We start from the raw sequence: 18,459 nt of genomic DNA, 5'->3' as shown, positions 1-18,459 counted from the left end.
CAGCTCTCTGGGTGGGTAATGTGGGACTAGCAGCCACCACCATGGGGCAGTCACAGTGAACCAGGCCAGCACTGGGGCTGCCGTCTTGCAGCAGGGACTTTAGGGGGCAACCAGAGGCCATGGCTTATGGTTGGAGCTGCAGAGGTGCAGCCCGTATGCAGGAGCCTGGGACCAGCTACCAAGAGCCAAGGGAGGCAGGCTGGCCGCAGCTGCAGCTGCAGTAATCGAAAATGAGCCACAGGCCCAGCCGGGAAGGCCATGCTCCTGAGGGAGCCATGTGTCAGTGGTGGGCACCGGGTTTTGACAATGGCCCAAGGAGCTGGGTGCAGCTAACCAGAGACCCCGGGAGGCTGCGAAGTGCCCGCTGCGAAGTGCCTGTGGTGGTTAGTTCTTAAGTGAACGATCTTTATTAAGCTTTATAATTCATTTGTTGGCCCTGAGGTAAAGTACTTGATCTCGGGGTCTTTTGGTGACCTCGAAGGATGCTGGCAGAATCACAGTCCCCAGAGTTCAGAGGCCTGCGGGTCAAGTCTGACTTCTGTGGCTTGGAGCTGGGTGGGGAGAGTGTCTCTCAGCGCTCTGACCTGCAGGGGCGTCTGCGGGGGGTGGGGTGGGGTGGGCCTCTGGGCGGTGGGGGAGGCAGGGGAGCCCGGTGCAGCACCCTCAGGGTCTGGGAGGGCTGCTCCTCGCCTGTCCCGGCCTTTCTGGGAGTGGTCATCTGGCGTGGGAGCCCAGCTCTTCAGGTGCAGGCATCCCTCCCGCTGGACCCATTAGCAAGCTAGACCACCTAGCTAGGAGTGGCAGGTCCTGCGGCCCCACCCTGCTGTCTTCTACTCAGACACCCCGAAGGACCAGGAGAGGGTGGGTCACCTGGACTCTCACACCCAGGCGCCCCGCCCCTCACCTCCTCCCCGCCCATCCGCGACTCCTCGTCGTCCTCCTCCTCCTCCCCGTCGTCCTCCAGCGCGTACTCCTGTGTGAACGGCACAGCTCCCTCAGCCGAGTGGAAATGCAGGCGGTAGAGCAGCCGCACCCACTGGCCGAACTCACGGTCGCGGGTCTCCGGCGGGGCCCGCAGCTGCAGGTAGAAGACACGGCCAGTGCTGAACTTGACCTTGAGCTGCCGGCGGCATTCATCGTGGACGAACAGCTGGACGAACTGCAAGGGAAAGAGCCTGCGCCGGCGGGCGGGAGGGCGGGCTCAGGCGGCTCTGCTCACCGTCCAGCCTGCCCCCACCACCCCCGCGGCCCTCTGCCCGGGAGGCTTCCGTTTTACTTTCGTTGAGTGTTGAATTAAGCTCATCCCAACCTCCTTCCAGCCTCCCATCCCTTTTGTCTCCCCTGGGCCTCTTCCTGAACCCCGGACCCGAACATGCCTATGTGACATGCCCGTTTGGACAGTGGATCGACCACGGTCCCATGATGTGTTCAGCAACCACATCCCTGAAGGCCTCCCCTTCTCCAAATCTGCCCCTCTGGGTCTTCACGTCTTGGCTACATCCCTACACTTGCTCTGGGAGTTGTCCTTGATTCAACTTTCTTTTCCATACCCATATCCTATCGTGCCACCAAATCCTGATGGCTCCACCTCTAAAACATACCCATAATCCAACCTTCTCTAACTCCACGGCCACCCTAGTCTTCTCAATTCCAGGGCTTTGCCTGGCAGGCTTACAACCAGTTCCCCATGAGGCCGCCAGAGGGCGCCAGTCAACACTTTACCTCCACTCTGCGCCAAAAAGCTCACCTGAAGTCCAAGTTCTCACCACGGACCACAAGACCCTGTGGGATCTGATCTGCTGTTATCTCTGCATCTCCATCCACACCAGCTTTCTCTCTGTCCATAAACACAGCCGGCTCTGACATTCCCCAGGACCTTGGCACAGGCTGTTCCCTCCACCTGAAACCCTCTTTCTCTAGTCATTTCTGTGATTCCCCTATTCATCTCCCTCATCTCTCTCTTGGGCAATCCTTCTCAAGGAGGTCTTTACCACTGAGCATCTACCACTAAGCTACTTTACCACTGAGCTACAGTGGTATTTTGAAACAGAATTGAATTTACGATCCTGGCCTACATACAACCACGTCCATCTTCGTACACCTCTCTTGGCCCTCCCCTATCTCCTCACAGACCATACCCTGACCAGCAAATTGCCCTTTATCCTATCTGCCTTGTCAATAGAATGTGAGTGACCTGAGGGCTCTGAGTGACCTGGTCTGGCTTTTTCCAGTGCCGTTTTCCCTGCATCCTGAGCAGATGTTAGCGGGTGCTCAAGGGACACTTGTTACATATGTGAATAAATGAACTGCTCAGGCCCCCAGTTGGACTGAAATTTCAACAAGATGGAGTAGGAAACAGTCACTGGGCTGACAACTTGGCCCAGGCCACACAGCTGAGATTGGGACCAAGACCTGTGTTCATAACCACAAAACATTCTTAATGACAACTGGGCAGCCACATCCAGCTCTGTTCTGGCAGTGACCTCCAAGAACTGATCTAACAAGACACCCTCACCCCAGTGCACAGACGTATCCACACAGATGTCCCCTGCCTCGCTGGCTGTAACTCCAAGTCAGTGGACAAAAACCAGAGTCCCACAGTGGGCAGCTTGACTATGCCCCCATACGGAGGAGGAGCTGCTGGCCTCCACAGAGGGCTGGCTCTGCCAGGTGCTGCTCCTGCACCTCACACCGACTCAGTTTACCCCCCAACAGCCCTGGAAGTGACTTCCCCTCATTCCCACTTTCCAGATGAGGAAACGGAGGCACAGATGGGAAGCTTGGCCAAACCCAGTGAAGAAACCTTGAAGGCAGGATTGAACCCAGACCATCTGCAGGCAGACTGGTTCAAGGATGTCCCCTGCCACATTGTGACAAAAGCTTGTTCAGGGTGTGTGTCCTGGGGGCAGCGTCTAGTGCGGAGGAGGGAGCCCAGCAGGAGGCAGTGTGCACACTGCTGCTGGCACAGAAAGGTGAACACTCACATGTGCCTGTCAGCCACAGCCCAGGGCTGTACCCTGGGCACCCAGGGTGAGTCCCCAGGCCCTGTCTGCAGAGCAAGCTGCTTGTTTTTCCTTCAGTGGTCTATTTGGGGCAGGGAGCTTAGGAAGCTGAAGGAGATGATGGAAGGTCAAAGTCTCCCCTTAGCACGGTGCTAGTGTTCTCCAACTGCAGGTGATCTCCTGGCGGGTGGTGAGATCAACTGGGGGACCCAATAAGCTTTTTCTTGGTGCTAGGGATTGAACCGAGGGACACTTAACCACTGAGCCACATCCCCTGCCCGTTTTAGTTTTCTATTTTGAGACAGGGTCTCAGGTTGCTCAGGGCCTCGCTAAATTGCTGAGACCAGCATTGAACTTGTGATCCTCCTGCCTCAGCCTCCTGAGCACTATGATTATAGGTATGTGCCACCATGCCCAGCTCACAATTAGCATTTAAGATATTTGAAAAAAAAAAACACAATAGTGACAGGATAGTGCTTTGTGAAACGTTCTCCACTTAGGTGGGGGGATAACTAAAGGCTGTGAACCTCCAGTAGGCTCAGATACATCCCTTCATTCTTCACTCCTTACTTTCTTCCCTCCCTTCCCTCCTCCTCTCCCCAACCTGCCATCTCTTTCATTAACGATGAGATGTGGTCAAAACAGTAAAGTCCCTGGCAGCACTGTCTATAAACTCAGCCTGTGCTTCTGGATTTGCAGCTGGAGTTGGGGGGAGGAGCCTAGGATGGGAAAAGGTATATCTCCTGCCATGTCACTTTTGTCCTTGTATGCGTGTGTGCGGGTGCACGTGTGTCACTGGGGACTGAACTCAGGAGCACTTTACCACTGAGCTACATCCCCAGCCCTTTGTATTTTTTATTTTGAGACAGAGTTGAATTCATGATCCTCCTGCCTCAGCCTCCCAAGTCACTGGGACTACAAGTGTGCACCATGGTGCCCAGTGTGGGTTACTTTTTAATGAAAAAATAAGACCTTGAGGGGCAGTATAGCATGTAACATGGCAGTGGGATTCAGGAATTAGGAGATCTGAGATTACAAGGAATGTGACCCCTGGCCCACATGGGACCCTGGGAAACTGTTCCCTTCTCTTAGCCTCACTTTATTTCTTTGGAGGATGGAACTAAGGAGCCCCACCATGAGGATATGAGGTAAAATGTGGCTATGTGCATGGCCCAAGGGCACCTGGCATGTAGTAGGCACTTCATAAATGGTCACTGTCCTGACCTTTGCAGGGTGTTGCTGAGAACTGTCCCTGCCCTGTTGTCTAGTCTCTGATTTCTGGTTCCTGTGGACTGCCCTGTCCTCTTTCTCCTGGATGTACAGCTGCCCAGAGGGCTGAAGCCACCCAGTGCTCCTGGGTGGTCTGGGTGAAAGGAGCTGCTGCCAGAGGCCTGGGTTCCCCGAGCGGAGGGAGGAAGTGGTCTAGGCCTAGTTGGGACAGTCACCCGAGGAGTTGCAGGCGTCCATTCTCCTTGGCAGGGCCAGCCAACAGCAAGAGGTCTGGGAGTTCCAGGGCTGGACTCGAGGCTGCCACCCCCATGGTGACCTTGTTGGCAACTTCTCCAAACCGGGTCACCTGGGACCAGAGATCAGAGATTAGAGGCAAGATACAGGGGAACATTGGAAAGGAACTAGAGGTCAGGAATCTTAGTAGAATACAAGGTCATAAACCAAGGGAGTAAACATGGGGCTAGGGGCCAGATACCTTGGGATTAAAGACAAGAACTGAGGGTGTGAAGTCAGGGAAACTGAGACAAAGGACTCCAAGGCCAGAGTTCACAGACAAACCAAAGGGCCAGAGATATGGGGTGGGAGGTGGTCAGATGGCACAGGTGCAGCTGGAGGTCCACAACTGTGCAAGGATTATGGGGAAATAGCTGGAATGGCAGAAATGGGGTTCCCCAAGACAGAAGGATGAAGGTCGGGCCCAGGCTCTGGGCCGAGGTGCCCAGACTTCACACCTGCATGAAGTTGCTCTCAAAGATAGGGAAGTCCCGCAGCTGGTCAAACTCGCCGCTCAGGAGGTGGCGTTGGAGCCGTCCAGGTCGTCCCTTGGGATACGCTGGAAACACGGGACGTTCTAGAGGGACAAAGTTTGAGGGTCTATGCCAAGAGGTTGAGCCCAGACCCCCCAGAAGGTCGGGCCCAGAGCAGCACAGTGCTGAGGCGATGGTATGGGGTATCTCCGAAAAGCTGATCCCATGCCTTACTCTGTGCTCACCAGGTCCAACCCCTCCAGGCCTGGCTCCGCCTCCCTCGTACCATCCCACGTCCAATCTCATATGTCCCCCCTCACCTGCTCCACCAAGGGCTGGCTTAGGATGGTACCCCCGCTTCATCGCAAAGCCCAGAGCCCTGGTGGGAGCGAAGGGAGGAGCCGGGGTAGAAAACCACACTGACGAACTGCGAGCGCTGTGACGTCATAACGAGAAATCCAAATTTGATGACGTCATAGAAGTTCCTAGAACGGCGGCGTCACCTGAAAAGCAGGCCCTGGAGACCCGGATAAAGGGGCGGCAGCCCGATGACGTCAGGCCCTGGTGCCAGCGGATGCACGCCAATGCGCAGGCGCAAGGGGCCGACGCAGGCGCAGTTGTGTCAGGATGCAGCCGGGTGCTCCCAGCGTGCTCCGCGGTGCTTGGTTCACATCCTCCAGGTTGATGGGAAAGCGTTGAAATGGCGGCCGCCGGCGCCGGGGCCGCCCGGCTGCTCCTGCTCTTGCTGATGGTGGCAGCAGCTCCCAGCCGAGCCCGGGGCAGCGGCTGCCGGGCCGGCGCCGCCGCGCGAGGGGTGAGTGCCCATCAGCTTCGTGGACCAGGAGAGGCCGACGGAAGTCGTGGGACTGTAGGTGGATTAAGGTGGTGACGAGGCCGGGCAGGGTGGAGAGGAAAGATGAGAGGTGAAGGAACCCTGGAGAGTGAGGCAGGCGTGGGAGGGCGCCAGGCCCGGCACCAGCCCGCCGCCACCTGGAGGGAGAGCCGCGGACTGTGGGGGCCTTGGCGGTGAACGGGAAGGCACGCTGCCGGAGGCCTGGTTGGGCACGTTCGCTTCGGCTGGGGCGTGAGGGGCCCGCAGTTCGTGGACACGCAGGAGCGGTGTGGCCAGGATGGAATCCTGGCGAATCAGACGTCAAGGTGATCAAAATGAAACAAAGGCGCGCGGGCTGCTCCAAGGCCTGGAGAGGAGTTTAGTCTCTTGAATATGCGTCAGGATACCCGGTCGCGCAGGAGCGAGGCGTGAGGAGGTGGAGAGTGCAGAGCAGAGGACATTTGAAGGGTTAGAGAGAGAAAGGCGGAGAATCCTGAGTGTACTTGGTGGGGGCGGTACTTAGGCAGCATCTTGGCTGTTGGGACTTTTAAGGTGCAAACGAGGACATTTAGATATTAGCAACCAAAGGAGCCCCCGGGGAGAAGGGTTTCCTATATTTATAATGCAAGGCATGAAAGTGACTGGGAGTAGTTGCCTTGAAAATAAGAGTATATCCTAAGCATGTCTGTAGGGTCTTGGTTTCTGAGAATGGCAGTCCAGGTCATGAATAATCATGAATGGAAGGTCCTGGTGAAATGCGCATAATTGGACCTGAACATCAAGGTGAGGCTTCTTAAGTCCTACTGCCAGGCATTCCTGGAACCTGTGGGTCCTGCCCTGCAGAGAGCTTGAGTTAGTCCTCACCTCGGGCCCTCTTTCTCTTTTGCAGGTGGGGACTGAAGGGCGAGAGGCTGAGGGCTGCGGCACGGTGGGACTGCTGCTGGAGCACTCCTTTGAGACCGGTGAGTCCAGCGATGTGGTTTTCTCAACACTTATCTGGTGCCCTGTGAAGTCCAGTCTTTACAATGTGTGATCTGCCTGTTCATTAACAGTGTTGCTCTGGGGAGGGAGGAGAGAGAGATGGAACACCAGCTTCAAGTACCCTTGACCTATAGGACCAATGCTGAAGTAATGGTTTCGGAGCTTTTCTGACCAGTTGCCAAGTTTGCTGCATTAGTGATTTGATGCTTCTTTGTGGATGTGTCTGATATCCTCGTGACAGTCTTTCCAGGTTGTGGATTTAAGCATTAGCCCCATTTTTCAGAAAAGGAAACAGGCTTAGGGTAGGCTTAACACATGGTCCCTGCATCAGTGAATGACAGAACTGGAACCAACTCACACTTAAACAGCTGTGACAGGCAAGCCAGAGCCAGCTGTCAGCACTACACAGGGCTTAGTAACGAAGTCAGAGGCTCCAGAGTGTTGGCATTTGTTACAGTGAAGCTGGGGCACCTCCCCAGACCTCCCAAGCTAGACCCTGGTCAGCCCAGAGAAAATTTAGGCTCAGAGAACTTATGTAACTGTCCCAGGATCAGTACACGATAGGGGTGTCCCAGTTTGCAGATGGGAGACTGGCAGCTCAGGATGAAGAAGCCACCTGGTCACTCTTGGGCAGAGCCAGACCAAGATATGAATTCAGCTGTCATGCAGTAGGGCTGGCGTAGGGTGTTGGTCACTGAGCCCAGCTTCCCACAGATGACAGTGCCCACTTTCGGAAACGGGGCTCACTACTCTGGAATCAGCAGGATGGCACCTTGTCTTTATCACAGCGGCAGCTCAGCGAGGAGGAGCGGGGCCGACTTCGGGTGAGGTGGGGTCCCTAGGCTGGACTGGGGATGGGGGGCATCCAGTGAGCCCTTCCAGCTGCCCCCCTCCCTTCAGGTGCCCCTTCTGCCCTCCTGCCCTTTGTCCCTGCAGCTGCCCAGGCTGGATGGTACCTTGGTTACCCTCTATGCCCCTTTTGGGGTGCCTGTCTCAAGGCCTTGATCCGGGCTTCTGCCTCTTCTCCCACAGGTTCCCATGATTGGCTCCTCCTGCCTTTCCAGTTATAACAGTCATTTCATGGCCCCTTGGGAGGAGGCTTACTTGTGAGGAGAAAAGTCCTCAAGAATGGCCCTCCTTAGACAGGGTGTTCCTCCAGGGCCTCCTCATGGGCTGGGCTTCCCCCTGGCCTGGCTCTTTTCTCTTCTGCACAGTCAGTCCCACTTGTGCCCTGCAGGAGGGAGGCTGGGAGCATCAGCTTCATTCTGGAAGCCACGTGCCCAGGGTGCCCTCCCTGTGAAAGAGGGCAGGGCAAGGTTGACCCAGATAGCCTGCCTGCATTGTGCCTTTGTGGTTCACTGTCCCAGCTGCCCCCAAAGAAAATTTTTTATTTCCAGTGGAACTGGAGAGTGAGGCATGGGACAGATATCCTTGGTACCCACTCTGCTACTGAACTGGGGGCTCTGCTGTCCTGGGTAGCTTTTCCCCCAGAATGGGTAGCCTGGACAGACGAGGGTGGGCCAGGCCAGGAATGCAGTGTGCCGGGTGGGGAAGCTGGGACAGGCCCAGTGGGTTCATGGCCTGGTGGACCATCGTTCTCACTAGCACCCTCTTCTGCATGACCTGCAGGATGTGGCAGCCATCAATGGCCTGTACCGGGTGCGGGTCCCAAGGCAGCCAGGGATCCCTGATGGGTCTGAAGCTGGCGGCTATGTCTCTTCCTTTGTCCCTGCGGTGAGTTCGTTACAAGGACTATCCCCATCCTTGTTCCCTCTGCCTACCTTGGTCCCCATCAAACCCCTTGCCCAACAGAGGGCAGGTGGTTGGAGACTTGACCTTGCTCTGGAGGGATCACTCCAGGTGGTGGTGGGGTGGCATCATAGCAGGACATGGAACATGGGCTCACAGAAGAGTGGCAGAGAGCTGAGGGAGGGTTTTGAGAGATGCTTAGGAGGTCTTGGAAGAGTAGCTCCTGCTCTCCCTGCTCCTCTGACTTGGCTCCCCCCCCACCCCAGTGCTCCCTGGTGGAGTCACATCTCTCAGACCAGCTGACCCTGCACGTGGATGTGGCTGGCAATGTGGTGGGTGTGTCAGTGGTGACACACCCTGGGGGGTGCCGAGGCCATGAGGTGGAGGATGTGGACCTGGAGCTGTTTAATACATCTGTGCAGCTGCGGCCCCCAGGCACAGCCCCAGGGTGAGTACCTGAAAGGAGGTTGTGGAGGGAGGGTCCTGCTCCTGCCTGTGCTGGCATCCTGACTGGCTGCCTCAAGTCTCTGGGTCCCTGGATTCCTTACCCACTTTTTTCCCCTCCATTTGCTCCCCAGTCCAGAAACAGCAGCCTTCATTGAGCGCCTAGAGATGGAGCAGGCCCAGAAGGCCAAGAACCCCCAGGAGCAGAAGTCCTTTTTTGCCAAATATGTGAGTGGGGCTCCCCTGCCCTCCCTGCCCTCTTCCCTACAGGTCCTGCCCAGCTGGCTGGGCCTCCCTTCTCCTGGCCAGATGACCTGTGCTTGTCTCTGGCACCTGGGCTGAGTCAGGGGCGAGGGCTGTGGACTCCTGCTTGTGTCAGCTTGTGAAACTGTTCAGAGTTGAGTAGCCCTAGGAGCCCAGAAGGCCCCAGCCAGGGATTCGCGGGCATAGTATTCACAGGCTTATTTGGTAGAAAAATAGTGTGGGGTGGGTGGAGGGCACAGGCTGGGGCAGGCTTCTGTTAAGATGGAGAGGCAGGGATGGGCGGAGGTTTCAGAGGAGTGAGGGAGGCTTGGGGGAGGGGGGCACCCAGGAAGGCAGAGAGGGGTGGATCTGGGGAGGGTTGCTCAGGGACATAAGGGTGGAGGTGGCCAGGAATGGGCCCAGGGCCCAGGAAGGAAGGACCTGCACTGCTGGAAGCAGATCTGTGGTCAGAGGCCTAGAGGCCGAGGTGGGCGGGAGGCTGGGGAGGTGCTGAAGAAGCAAGCCCTACTAGAGAAGGTTGGTTTCATCCAACCTTCATGTCCCATGGCACAGGCCCCCAGGCAAGGTAGGTGACAGCAGGGTCAGTGTTATTCAGGTTGGAAGGGTGCTGGTGGCCTGTGAGTGCTGAGCACCTTCCCTGAGGCCCTCAGCAGCTCCCAGGTCAGGGTAGTTCAGCTGCAGGAAACAGAGGCCCAGAGAGGTGGAAGCTCAACTGCTCTGTCTGCTGCTTGCTTGAGGGCCCACCCTTCCCTGAGGCCCCCGGAGCCCACTGACCTGCGCTCCCCTCCCTCCTCAGTGGCACCTCATCCTGGGGGGGGCCGTGTTGCTTACGGCCCTGCGTCCTGCTGCCCCGGGGCCCGCGCCACCACCGCAGGAGGCCTGAGTGAGGACCAGACCCCTTCCCGCCTCCACCCTCCTGTACCCCGCGGGCCCTGCCCCTGCCTGTAGTGCTGTAGGGGACCTGGGCCCCTCCCCTCACGCGGTCCCCCCCACACCAACCCCCTCCCTACCCTGAGCAGAGTGGCACCCACACTTACTTCCCTTTCTGTCTCTGTTTGTCCCCCTCTGCCCTGCAGTGGATGTACATCATTCCTGTTGTCCTGTTCCTCATGATGTCAGGAGCACCAGACGCCGGGGGCCAGAGTGGCGGTGGGAGTGGGGGTGGCAGCGGGGGTAGTGGCCGGTAAGCAGCACACCCTTTTACCCAAGAACTTCCTTTACCCATTCTCCCATGTCCTTGGTCATCCCAAGAAGGACTTGCTGGCCCCCTCCTGTCTCCTCATCCCATGGAGGTAGAAAGATGCCCCCTCTCTAGGGGGCCTGTAGGCTGCCCGGGGAGCCCATATTCTCCGGGGGCCTCTCTGTTCTTTTTAGCAGAGGGGTGGCAAACTAGGGTGCATCTGCTGTGCCCCCTTTCCCATGACCCCACCTCAGCCTCATGGACTCCCCTTAAACCACAGGCTGGAGTCCAAGCTCTGGGAATTCTGTCACTGCAACCCATGGCCCACCCCACTCCAGCCCTGCAGTCTGGGAACATGCCACGTCCTCTCCAGCCTCTGTGCCTTTGTTCTGGGTGTTCTTGCCCTGCCTGGCCTCGACCAGGTTCCCAGGGCACCTCCTCACTTGGTGTGTGTCTCTGGCCTTCCACGGTCTCCCCTCTGAGGATGTGGTTGGGAGTAGCTGGCTGTGGGTGCCCTTGGGTTCCACTTGCAGCACCCTTGTCACCCTGCCTGGCTGTGGGGGAAGCACTGGGCCTTCTGGACGCCAGGCCTCTACTAGCCTTCTGGGTGTGAAGAGTGGTGGTGTTTAATCAGGAAATGACAATGGAGTCAGGGCCAAGTGATGTGAATAGAATCCCCTCCTCAGTCTTACCTGGGTCACCTTACCCAGGGTGCAGCACCTGGACAGGCTGCTGGGCCTCTGCTGTTCGTTGCCCCTTGTCTGTTGAAAAACGTTTGCATTATATTGAAGGTCCCAGCTTTCAACAGCCAAGTGTGGCTTGAGTTCTGCTGTTCACTTAATATATTTATTCAGAAATAAGAAAATGGCCATCGTTGTCGTTATAACGTTATAATTGCTATGAAGCCCTGCCAGAAGGATGTACTGGGGCCATTCAACCCCTCCTGTCCCAGCTCCACACACGTAGGCCTAACTCGGGTGAGGTCCCAGGCCAGCCCACAGGCAGCCAGCCTTGTCCCCACATCCTTGCCAGCAGACTTCTCAAACCTGGGCCAGGGTCTGATAGGTTAGAAAATGGTATCACACAGCCTGGCATGGTGGTGCATGCCTATAATCCTGGCTGCTTGGGAGGCTGAGGTGAGAGGATCACAAGTTCCAGGCCAGCCTCAGCAACTTAGCCAGGCCCTACGTCAAAAACCAAAACGGCATGTGTTGCTCCAATCCTGTGCTTCCAAAAACAGAACAGTGTGTGCGCAAGCCCTGCGAAGGGCTCTGGAGAACTCCAGCCAGCTCATGGGTGGCACGTACACGCGGTTTGAGTTGCTCTTAGAGCTCATCTGGTACTTCAGCCCAACCGGGAGGCAGCTTAGGTGTGCATGTTCTCACTGGGGCCTGCTCTTCACCTTCTCACTCCTTCCCAGCACTCCAGTGGCTCACACCCCTCCCCTGTGCACTTTGGCATAAGGCCTGAGAGTTCCCAGGCATTGTCCAGTTTACATACTCTCAGTATTTACAAAGGGTCTGCTGTGTCACGTGCCTGTCAGCCATGGGGTACCTCTTTTAAATAAGTTTTTGTAGCTGTACTACAAAAGGTGTCCCAGGGTTCCTCTGACTTCCACATCTTTCCCTGATGGTGAGAGATTATGATGCCACCACGCTCTGTTAGGTCTGTTCCATGTGGATTTCTGTCTCTCAGATTACCCCAGCAGTGTTTACTGATGCTTTTTGGGAATCTGTTCACTACTCAGTTCTTAACCTTGGTCAAATTTGCACATCCCTCTTCCCACAGCAGTTTGCACGGCCATCTGGATTAGGCTTTGGGATCTTTATATATCTGATCACATTCTTTTCCTCTAATACTTTTGCTTGCTCTCAGGCTGGCACTTACTCTGGTATTCTAGAAGATGTCTGAGTTTCTTCAAGGTCCCCAGGACTTTGTCCTTATTAAATTTCTCTTCCCATTCCGGCTTGTCCCTGTAGAACTCATTCACTGTTTTATTTTACTGACCAGGGTTTCCAGGGTCTTCAATACATTAGGATCCATGGCAAGGAGCCTTCTGCCCACCCCAGGCTCTTGCCCCCAATTCCCCTGGCAGGGGGCAGCCTGGGGTTTTTGTGACCTGACCACTGATTTAGAGACAGTCTCTACATCAACAAGCAGATGCTCTTGTTTTGCAGAAGTGTGTTGCTCTTGACCCACCCCTTCCTCCAACATAAATTGGAAAGATTTCCGCTGGTGGGTTCTGCACAAGCTGCAGCCTCTGAAGCTAGGAAGTGTTGCAGCTCTTAATGGCTGGCCACACCCTCTAGTGTTGCAGCAGACCCAGCAGCTCACCTGGTCACTGCTGAGAAGTGGCAGGGAAATGGTGAATCAGCAGAGTGGCAGCTGGGCACACAAAGCACAGGCTGAACACAGGGTGCCTAGGGGAGCCCGCCATGCCAACGGGCTCTTTCGATTTCATTTGAAGAATGAAATCCAGAGACCAGGATGAGTGAGTATAAGAGCAGGATTTATTTAAGGGTGCATAGAAATAACCCTCACAGGATTAGAGGGGACCTGACAGGTTGCTGTCTGGGTGTGATAGGGGTTTATAGCACTTGGGCCAATGTTCCTGGTACAAACTTAACCTAAGTAGCATTGGAAAATTAATACCGCTATTGGTTAGCCCTGAATTCCACTCAGGTTTACTTTGCTTTCATTTTCTCCTAACTTTGGGAAGTGGGAGGTTGAAGTCATTGAATTGTACATGCTCAGTAACTGTATCAGGTGTCTGGAGATGCAGCACTGGAGTGCGCTTCCACAGGCATCCATGCCCGTGTGCAGGCTGGGCTGCTGTGGGGTAACAGGTCGGTTTCTCCCGGCCCACTTAGGTGCTGGTCCACCGCACCTCAGATCCACGCTGGCATGGAGGGCTCCCCAAGGCACCCTGTGTTCAGCCTGTGTTTTGTGTGCCCAGCTGCCACTCTGCTGATTCACTGTTTCCCTGCCACTTCTCAGCAGGGTCCAGTGGGTTGGCTGCATGGCTTGGTGACCAGGGAGCCACATCACCTGGACCATACCTGCCTCCTGCCTTAGGGAGCACTGAAGAAGTCAGCACTTCCCACCCTTAGTTGCTCTGGGATCCTGCCCAGGACCCTGTTCCACTCTTCTACCCCTCCAGGTCCCTTCTCTTTTCTCTGTTCCTATGTGGCCACAGCCTCAGCTCAAGCCTAATCTTGGTCCATCAGCCCAGCGTCCTCTTCGGCCTCCAGCCTCCAGCTTTCCCCACTCACCATCCATCCTCCTCATGGGGAGCTTGATACCGCAGCTTGCCTCTACTGAAGCCCTCCTGTGGCTCCCCAGCATCCACTGGACAAAATGCCATCTCCTCCTGGCATTGAGGGATACCATATCCCTTATTGAGGGATCAGTTAGGTAATCACCAGGCCAAACCTGTGGCACTGTCCTCATCTGCCCACCCCCAGCCTTATCCCTCCTGCCTCTTTCTGCCATGTTCCCTCCTCTGCTCCATGGTCCTGGCCCCAGCTCAGTCCTCATTCTCTTCTGGACTCTGTCCCCAGCATGGCTTCAGGTCTAAGACGTGAGGCCCCAGCGAGGGGACTGCCTCACCCCTCCAATGCCCTTTTCTGGTCCCTGGCATGTGAGTACTCCCCCTTTCCAATCTAGGGTTTCATACTGGCATTTGGCTGTTTTTAGCCCTAATTGTGTGGCACGTGGCCTTAGGATGTGGAAGGCTAGATTTTGGATATTGTGAGACTCCTGCTCCCCACTGTGGCTTCTGGAAATAAGTCTGTGGGCTTTTTACCCTTGGAAGACTCCAAGGCAAGGAACAGGGACTTGTTCTTGGGCCTCCAGCTGTTGGTCCCCCACCTTGGCTCACATCTACCTTCCCTTTACAAAGGGGACATACTCGATTAGGCCCAGTCCCTGGAAATAGTTTTTCAAGCAAGCCGGTGTAAGCCAGATCCCAGGCCCTTCTCTCCCATAATGCAGTCCCCACTGCATGGTCACAGGGTGTAGGAGAGACTCCTTGAATGGATGCCCTGACAACACGGGAGGGTCCGGGTGTAAGCTGGCATACCAGGAAGCTTGTGGGGCAGGATATTTATATGTTGGAAGTAAAAGTGGTTATTTCTGCAGCATTTTGCAAATCTGTCTTCCCCACCCAGTCTCCCCACCTCCCCCAGGCATTCTTGGCATTATCCTTATCCCTGAGGACAGACTCAGTTCTAATAGAGCACGGGTGCTGTTCCATCTGCTGCCAGGAGGTGGTAACTGAGGGCCCCGCATGGATGAAGTGCCCTGCAGGTGGCGCTGTTGGTCCTTCAGGCCAGGTCTTCCCTGGAGTCTCCGTCCTCACTGCTGCTGGTCTTTTGAAGTCCTGGGCGCCTGTTTCTCATGGGTGAAAAGGAGATCCAGGAAGGTCCTCCACATGGACGTGCTCTCTGCTGAGAAGAGGGTGGAGTGCTGGGAAGGAGAACAAAGCAGTAGGTCTCGTCCCCTTCCCACCAAGTTCAAACTCCAGTCCAGGAGCTGATCCCTAGCCTGCCCCACGGGCCCACCCAGTCCTGGCCCTGTCACTTACATGCACCTTGCTTCTGTCTCTGGTCCCATTCCTCATTTCCTCCTTCCCAGGCTTTGGGTGGGCTTGATTTCTCCAGGGGGTATCCAGCGTCCAGGACAGACAGAAAAGAGAGAGAACAAACGTCACAAAGTTCTTTCAGCTCCTGGGCTCTGGCTTGGCAGCTCTGCCTCTGGTGGCCCACCTCCTGCACTGGGTGGAAGCCACCTCCTTCTCAGCCTGGGAACCTTGAGTGCTGGGGCAGGGGAGGGAGGGAGAGGGCACGAGCAGGAGAGGAGTAGGGAGAGTGCAGGCGCCTCCCTGAGACTGGAGGAGGCCGGACTCCGGAGGATTGAGAGGGTGGGGAGAGATTCAAAGCAAAGCAGGGAGAGGGTGTGGGGAGATTTACGGATCTCCCAAAGGAGAGAGTGGGGAGCAAGAGGGAGAGGAAGGGGAGGCAGATTCAGAGAGGATAAAGCTCAAAGGACAAGAGGAGGAAAGAAAAAGAGATAAAAGTGAGAGGGGAAGAAAAAAGGAAAGAGTGCAAGATAGAAGAGAAGGGGAGCACAGCTAGAGGGGCGCGCCCAGCGGGAGGGCTGGCGAGAGGGGGCGAGGGAGAAGAGGAAACGTCAGGGGAAGGAGTGGGGAGGAGACACGGGTGGGGAAGAAGGGAGCGAGAAACAGAAAAGAGGAGAGGGCAGCTGCAGCGACGAACTGCAGGGACCGCGCGCACCTGAAGTCGAAGCTGAGCCAGGAAGAGGCGCCAGGGCCCCTGGGCCTGCTGGGGAGAGGGGGAGGGTGAGCCCGAGAGTGAGCCCGGGAGGCGGAGAGACGAGTGGGAGGGAAGGGATGGGGGAGAGGCCCGGGAGCGAGCAGGGCAGGGCGGGAGCGGGCCCTGGGCAGGGCGCACCCCGGGGAGAGGAAAGGAGCGGGGACGCGCGGAGGGAGGGATGCAGGTCCCTGGAGCCCGCAGGCAGCGCCAGCGCCGTCCGGGACCCTGGCTCTCGCTCAGCCCAGCCAAGGCCGCCAGGGCCGGGCGGCACCGGCGAAGGCGACCCCCATCCCCGCAGAGGCCTCCCCCTGTCTCGATGGGCGGCCAGGGCTAAAGGAAGAAGACTGGGGAGAAAGAGGGAAGCCAAAGAGACGGGCCAAGGAGGGAGGAGGTGGGGACGGAAGAGAAGAGGAGAAAGAGACGGAGGGGAGGCTGACCCAGCCGCCGAGCTCAGTGGAGGAGGCGGAGGAGATGTGCAGAGCCCAGTGCAGGGCCCTCACGGGGACGCGGAGGGATGGGGGGTGGGAGGGAGGGAGACTCAGAGAACTGGAGAGAGAGAGAGAGGGGGGGGGCAGGAGTCAGGGAGAAAGAGGGAGGGAAGAGGCAGAGAAGACAGAGGAGAGACTGGGAGATAAATGAAACGGAGGGAGAGAAAGAGAGATGAGAAAGAGGGCAGGAGACAGGGAGAAGACAGAAAAAGAAAGGGAGGGAGAGAGGAAGATAAGGAGAAAAAAAGAGGAGACAGAGAAAGAAGGACAGGAGGAGAGAGACAGAATGGAGGAAGAGAGAGGAGACAGGGGGGGGGGGGCTGTCACCCCGGCCTGCCTGCGGTGTTGGGTTGGTCACTGGCCCAACACTGTAGCTGACAACTAGATAAAACATTTCTGTGAACTGGAAAAGCACCCAACTGTTGCTAAGACCACAGAGGTGGGGGTCAGGGAGGACGGTTAGGGTTAGGGGACAGTGAGGGGGACAGGCCCTGTTGACCTGGGAATTTAGACTTTCATGTGGGTGGGGTGGTTCCTGATGACAAGAGGGACCCTGGGCCCTCACAGGGGGCTGCAGAGGGCCCCCCCATGTCTCTACTCAGCTGGGGGACTGCCCCACACAGCTAGCCATCAGGAACCCTCAAGTCTTGCCCTGACCTCTGGCTGGCAGAACTGTGAGGAATGCAAGGGAAGAAGGGACCATGAGCCAGAGGGATGGCGAGGGCCTGGCTCCTCTGAGTTGGAGCCGCTGGGCGCCCAGAGTGAGCCCCTGGCACTGCAGCTCAGAGCTGGGGGTAGAGGGGGCGCAGGAGGGAACTGGAAGGGGCACCTGCTGGGCTCTGGCCACCTTCCACACAGGACAACAAGTGTCCTTCCCTGGGTCCCATCAACATCAGTCAGGAGCTGCTGACCCGCGAGGGCCAAGTCCTGGCACCTGGACAGACGTGACCCCAGTACAGGGCAAAGCACAGGTGGGAGGACCTTTGTCCTGAGGGGGGTAAAGTCATCAGTTTTGTGGAGGGGGCCTGCCAGTCCTCCTGGTCACTAGCATCTGGCCTCAGGGACAGGGAAGGAGCAGGGCGGAGGTGTAAGCGCTAGCCATCAGGAAGGACCCGAGGCTGGAGGGAGAAGGAAGAGAAGATAAAGGCCCCAAGCTCAGGGCACAGGGAAGCAGCTCCTAGTGCCTGGGGGGGGGGGGCAAGGTGGCCAAGGGACGCTGTGGGGAGGGAGCAAGGGGACGAAGAAGAGGAGAGCAGGGGGAAAGCAAGAGAAGGTTCTGGAAAAAACAGCAAAGATGAGGAAGGGATGGGGAGTGGGAGAGAAAGGGGGGAAGGGGCAGGAGTGCAGGGTGCCGGAGAGGAAGAGGAATTTCCCAGGAAGTGGCCTGGACCCTGCCCTCGTCCCACCATCCCCCTCCTCTCCAGGGTGGTGGCCTGGGGGCAGCACAGCAGGGAGCACACTGGGCCCCAGCAGAGTGGTGAGTGGGGAGAGCAGGGTGGTGTGAAGGTCTTCAAAAGGCAGAATGAAAAGGTGGGGAGTCAGGAAATGGGGGGGACGTGAGGGACAGACACCATGAGGGAGGGGGGAGGTGAGGGACAGACACCATGAGGGAGGGGGGAGGTGAGGGATAGACACCAGGAGGAAGGGGGTCAGAGCACATGATGATGAAGGAGGGGCTGAGGAGAGTGGGGGAGAGGAGGAGGAAGGGGGAGGAGAGGGAGCCAGGGGAGCAAGGATGGAAGGAGGAGGGAGGAGGAAGGGGAGGGGGAGGGGGAAGAAAGGAGGAGGAGGAGGATGGCAGAGGGATGAAGCGGAGGAGGAGAGTGGGAAGAGACGATGGAGGAGGAGGTGGAGGAAGGAAGGGCAGGAGGGGGCAGTGGCCTGGGGGCCCTCGGGGACACCGCGCAGGGAGGGAAGCGGAACCGCAGGTGAGGGCACCAGCTTGTGGAGGAAAATGTGTGGCAGAGGAGGGGACAGAGGAGAAGAGAGGGAGCCTGTGATACAATGAGAGAGGCCCAGGGTGGGTGGGGTGCAGAGGAAGGAGGCTGGGGCGAGGGGCCCTGGCCACCCACAGCCCCTGCCCTGCTCGAATAGGGGAGGGGGGAGGCAGAGGAAGGGGAGTAGCGGCTCAGACTGGCTCCCGCTGCAGCCTGGCCCTGTCCGTGGCTGTCAGTGCTCTGGGGGACGGACTCTACCCCAGTGCCTGCTCC

At 57.3% G+C, this 18,459-nt stretch overlaps 2 protein-coding genes and 1 long non-coding RNA gene across 8 annotated transcripts; 1 reads left to right on the top strand and 2 right to left on the bottom strand.

Annotated features, from left to right (window-relative positions):
* Positions 1 to 388: 388 nt before the first annotated feature.
* Garin5a (golgi associated RAB2 interactor 5A) lies at positions 389 to 5,544 on the bottom strand. Of its 3 annotated transcripts, XM_071604540.1 has the most exons (6): positions 5,299 to 5,544; positions 4,964 to 5,082; positions 4,448 to 4,578; positions 1,051 to 1,175; positions 905 to 973; positions 389 to 596 (listed from the first exon to the last, which is right to left on the bottom strand). In XM_071604540.1, exons 1-6 carry the CDS (start codon positions 5,339 to 5,341, stop codon positions 526 to 528), a joined length of 558 nt encoding a protein of 185 aa, XP_071460641.1. In that variant the 5' UTR covers positions 5,342 to 5,544; the 3' UTR covers positions 389 to 525. The 3 variants fall into 3 exon arrangements, with proteins under 3 accessions (XP_071460641.1, XP_027776200.2, XP_027776202.2); XM_027920399.3 differs by having other exon boundaries at positions 905 to 1,175; XM_027920401.3 differs by having other exon boundaries at positions 389 to 551; positions 905 to 1,175.
* A 90-nt stretch (positions 5,545 to 5,634) lies between these two features.
* On the top strand, positions 5,635 to 11,293 carry Emc10 (ER membrane protein complex subunit 10). 4 transcript variants are annotated; one of them, XM_027920329.2, is made up of 8 exons: positions 5,635 to 5,846; positions 6,700 to 6,772; positions 7,506 to 7,615; positions 8,421 to 8,525; positions 8,807 to 8,988; positions 9,119 to 9,212; positions 10,045 to 10,131; positions 10,325 to 10,410. In XM_027920329.2, exons 1-7 carry the CDS (start codon positions 5,679 to 5,681, stop codon positions 10,129 to 10,131), a joined length of 819 nt encoding a protein of 272 aa, XP_027776130.1. In that variant the 5' UTR covers positions 5,635 to 5,678; the 3' UTR covers positions 10,325 to 10,410. The 4 variants fall into 4 exon arrangements, with proteins under 4 accessions (XP_027776130.1, XP_027776132.1, XP_027776129.1 ...); XM_027920331.2 differs by having other exon boundaries at positions 5,637 to 5,792; XM_027920328.3 differs by lacking the exon at positions 10,045 to 10,131 and having other exon boundaries at positions 5,637 to 5,846; positions 10,325 to 11,293.
* A 3,224-nt stretch (positions 11,294 to 14,517) lies between these two features.
* On the bottom strand, positions 14,518 to 16,048 carry LOC114079189 (uncharacterized). Its single transcript, XR_003580454.2, has 2 exons — positions 15,014 to 16,048; positions 14,518 to 14,895 (listed from the first exon to the last, which is right to left on the bottom strand). It is a non-coding gene; the product is annotated as an uncharacterized lncRNA (long non-coding RNA).
* Positions 16,049 to 18,459: the final 2,411 nt, after the last annotated feature.

This window comes from Marmota flaviventris, chromosome 18, assembly GCF_047511675.1.
Source record: "Marmota flaviventris isolate mMarFla1 chromosome 18, mMarFla1.hap1, whole genome shotgun sequence".
NCBI lineage: Eukaryota > Metazoa > Chordata > Mammalia > Rodentia > Sciuridae > Marmota > Marmota flaviventris.
This window is presented reverse-complemented; position numbering and strand designations above follow the sequence as displayed.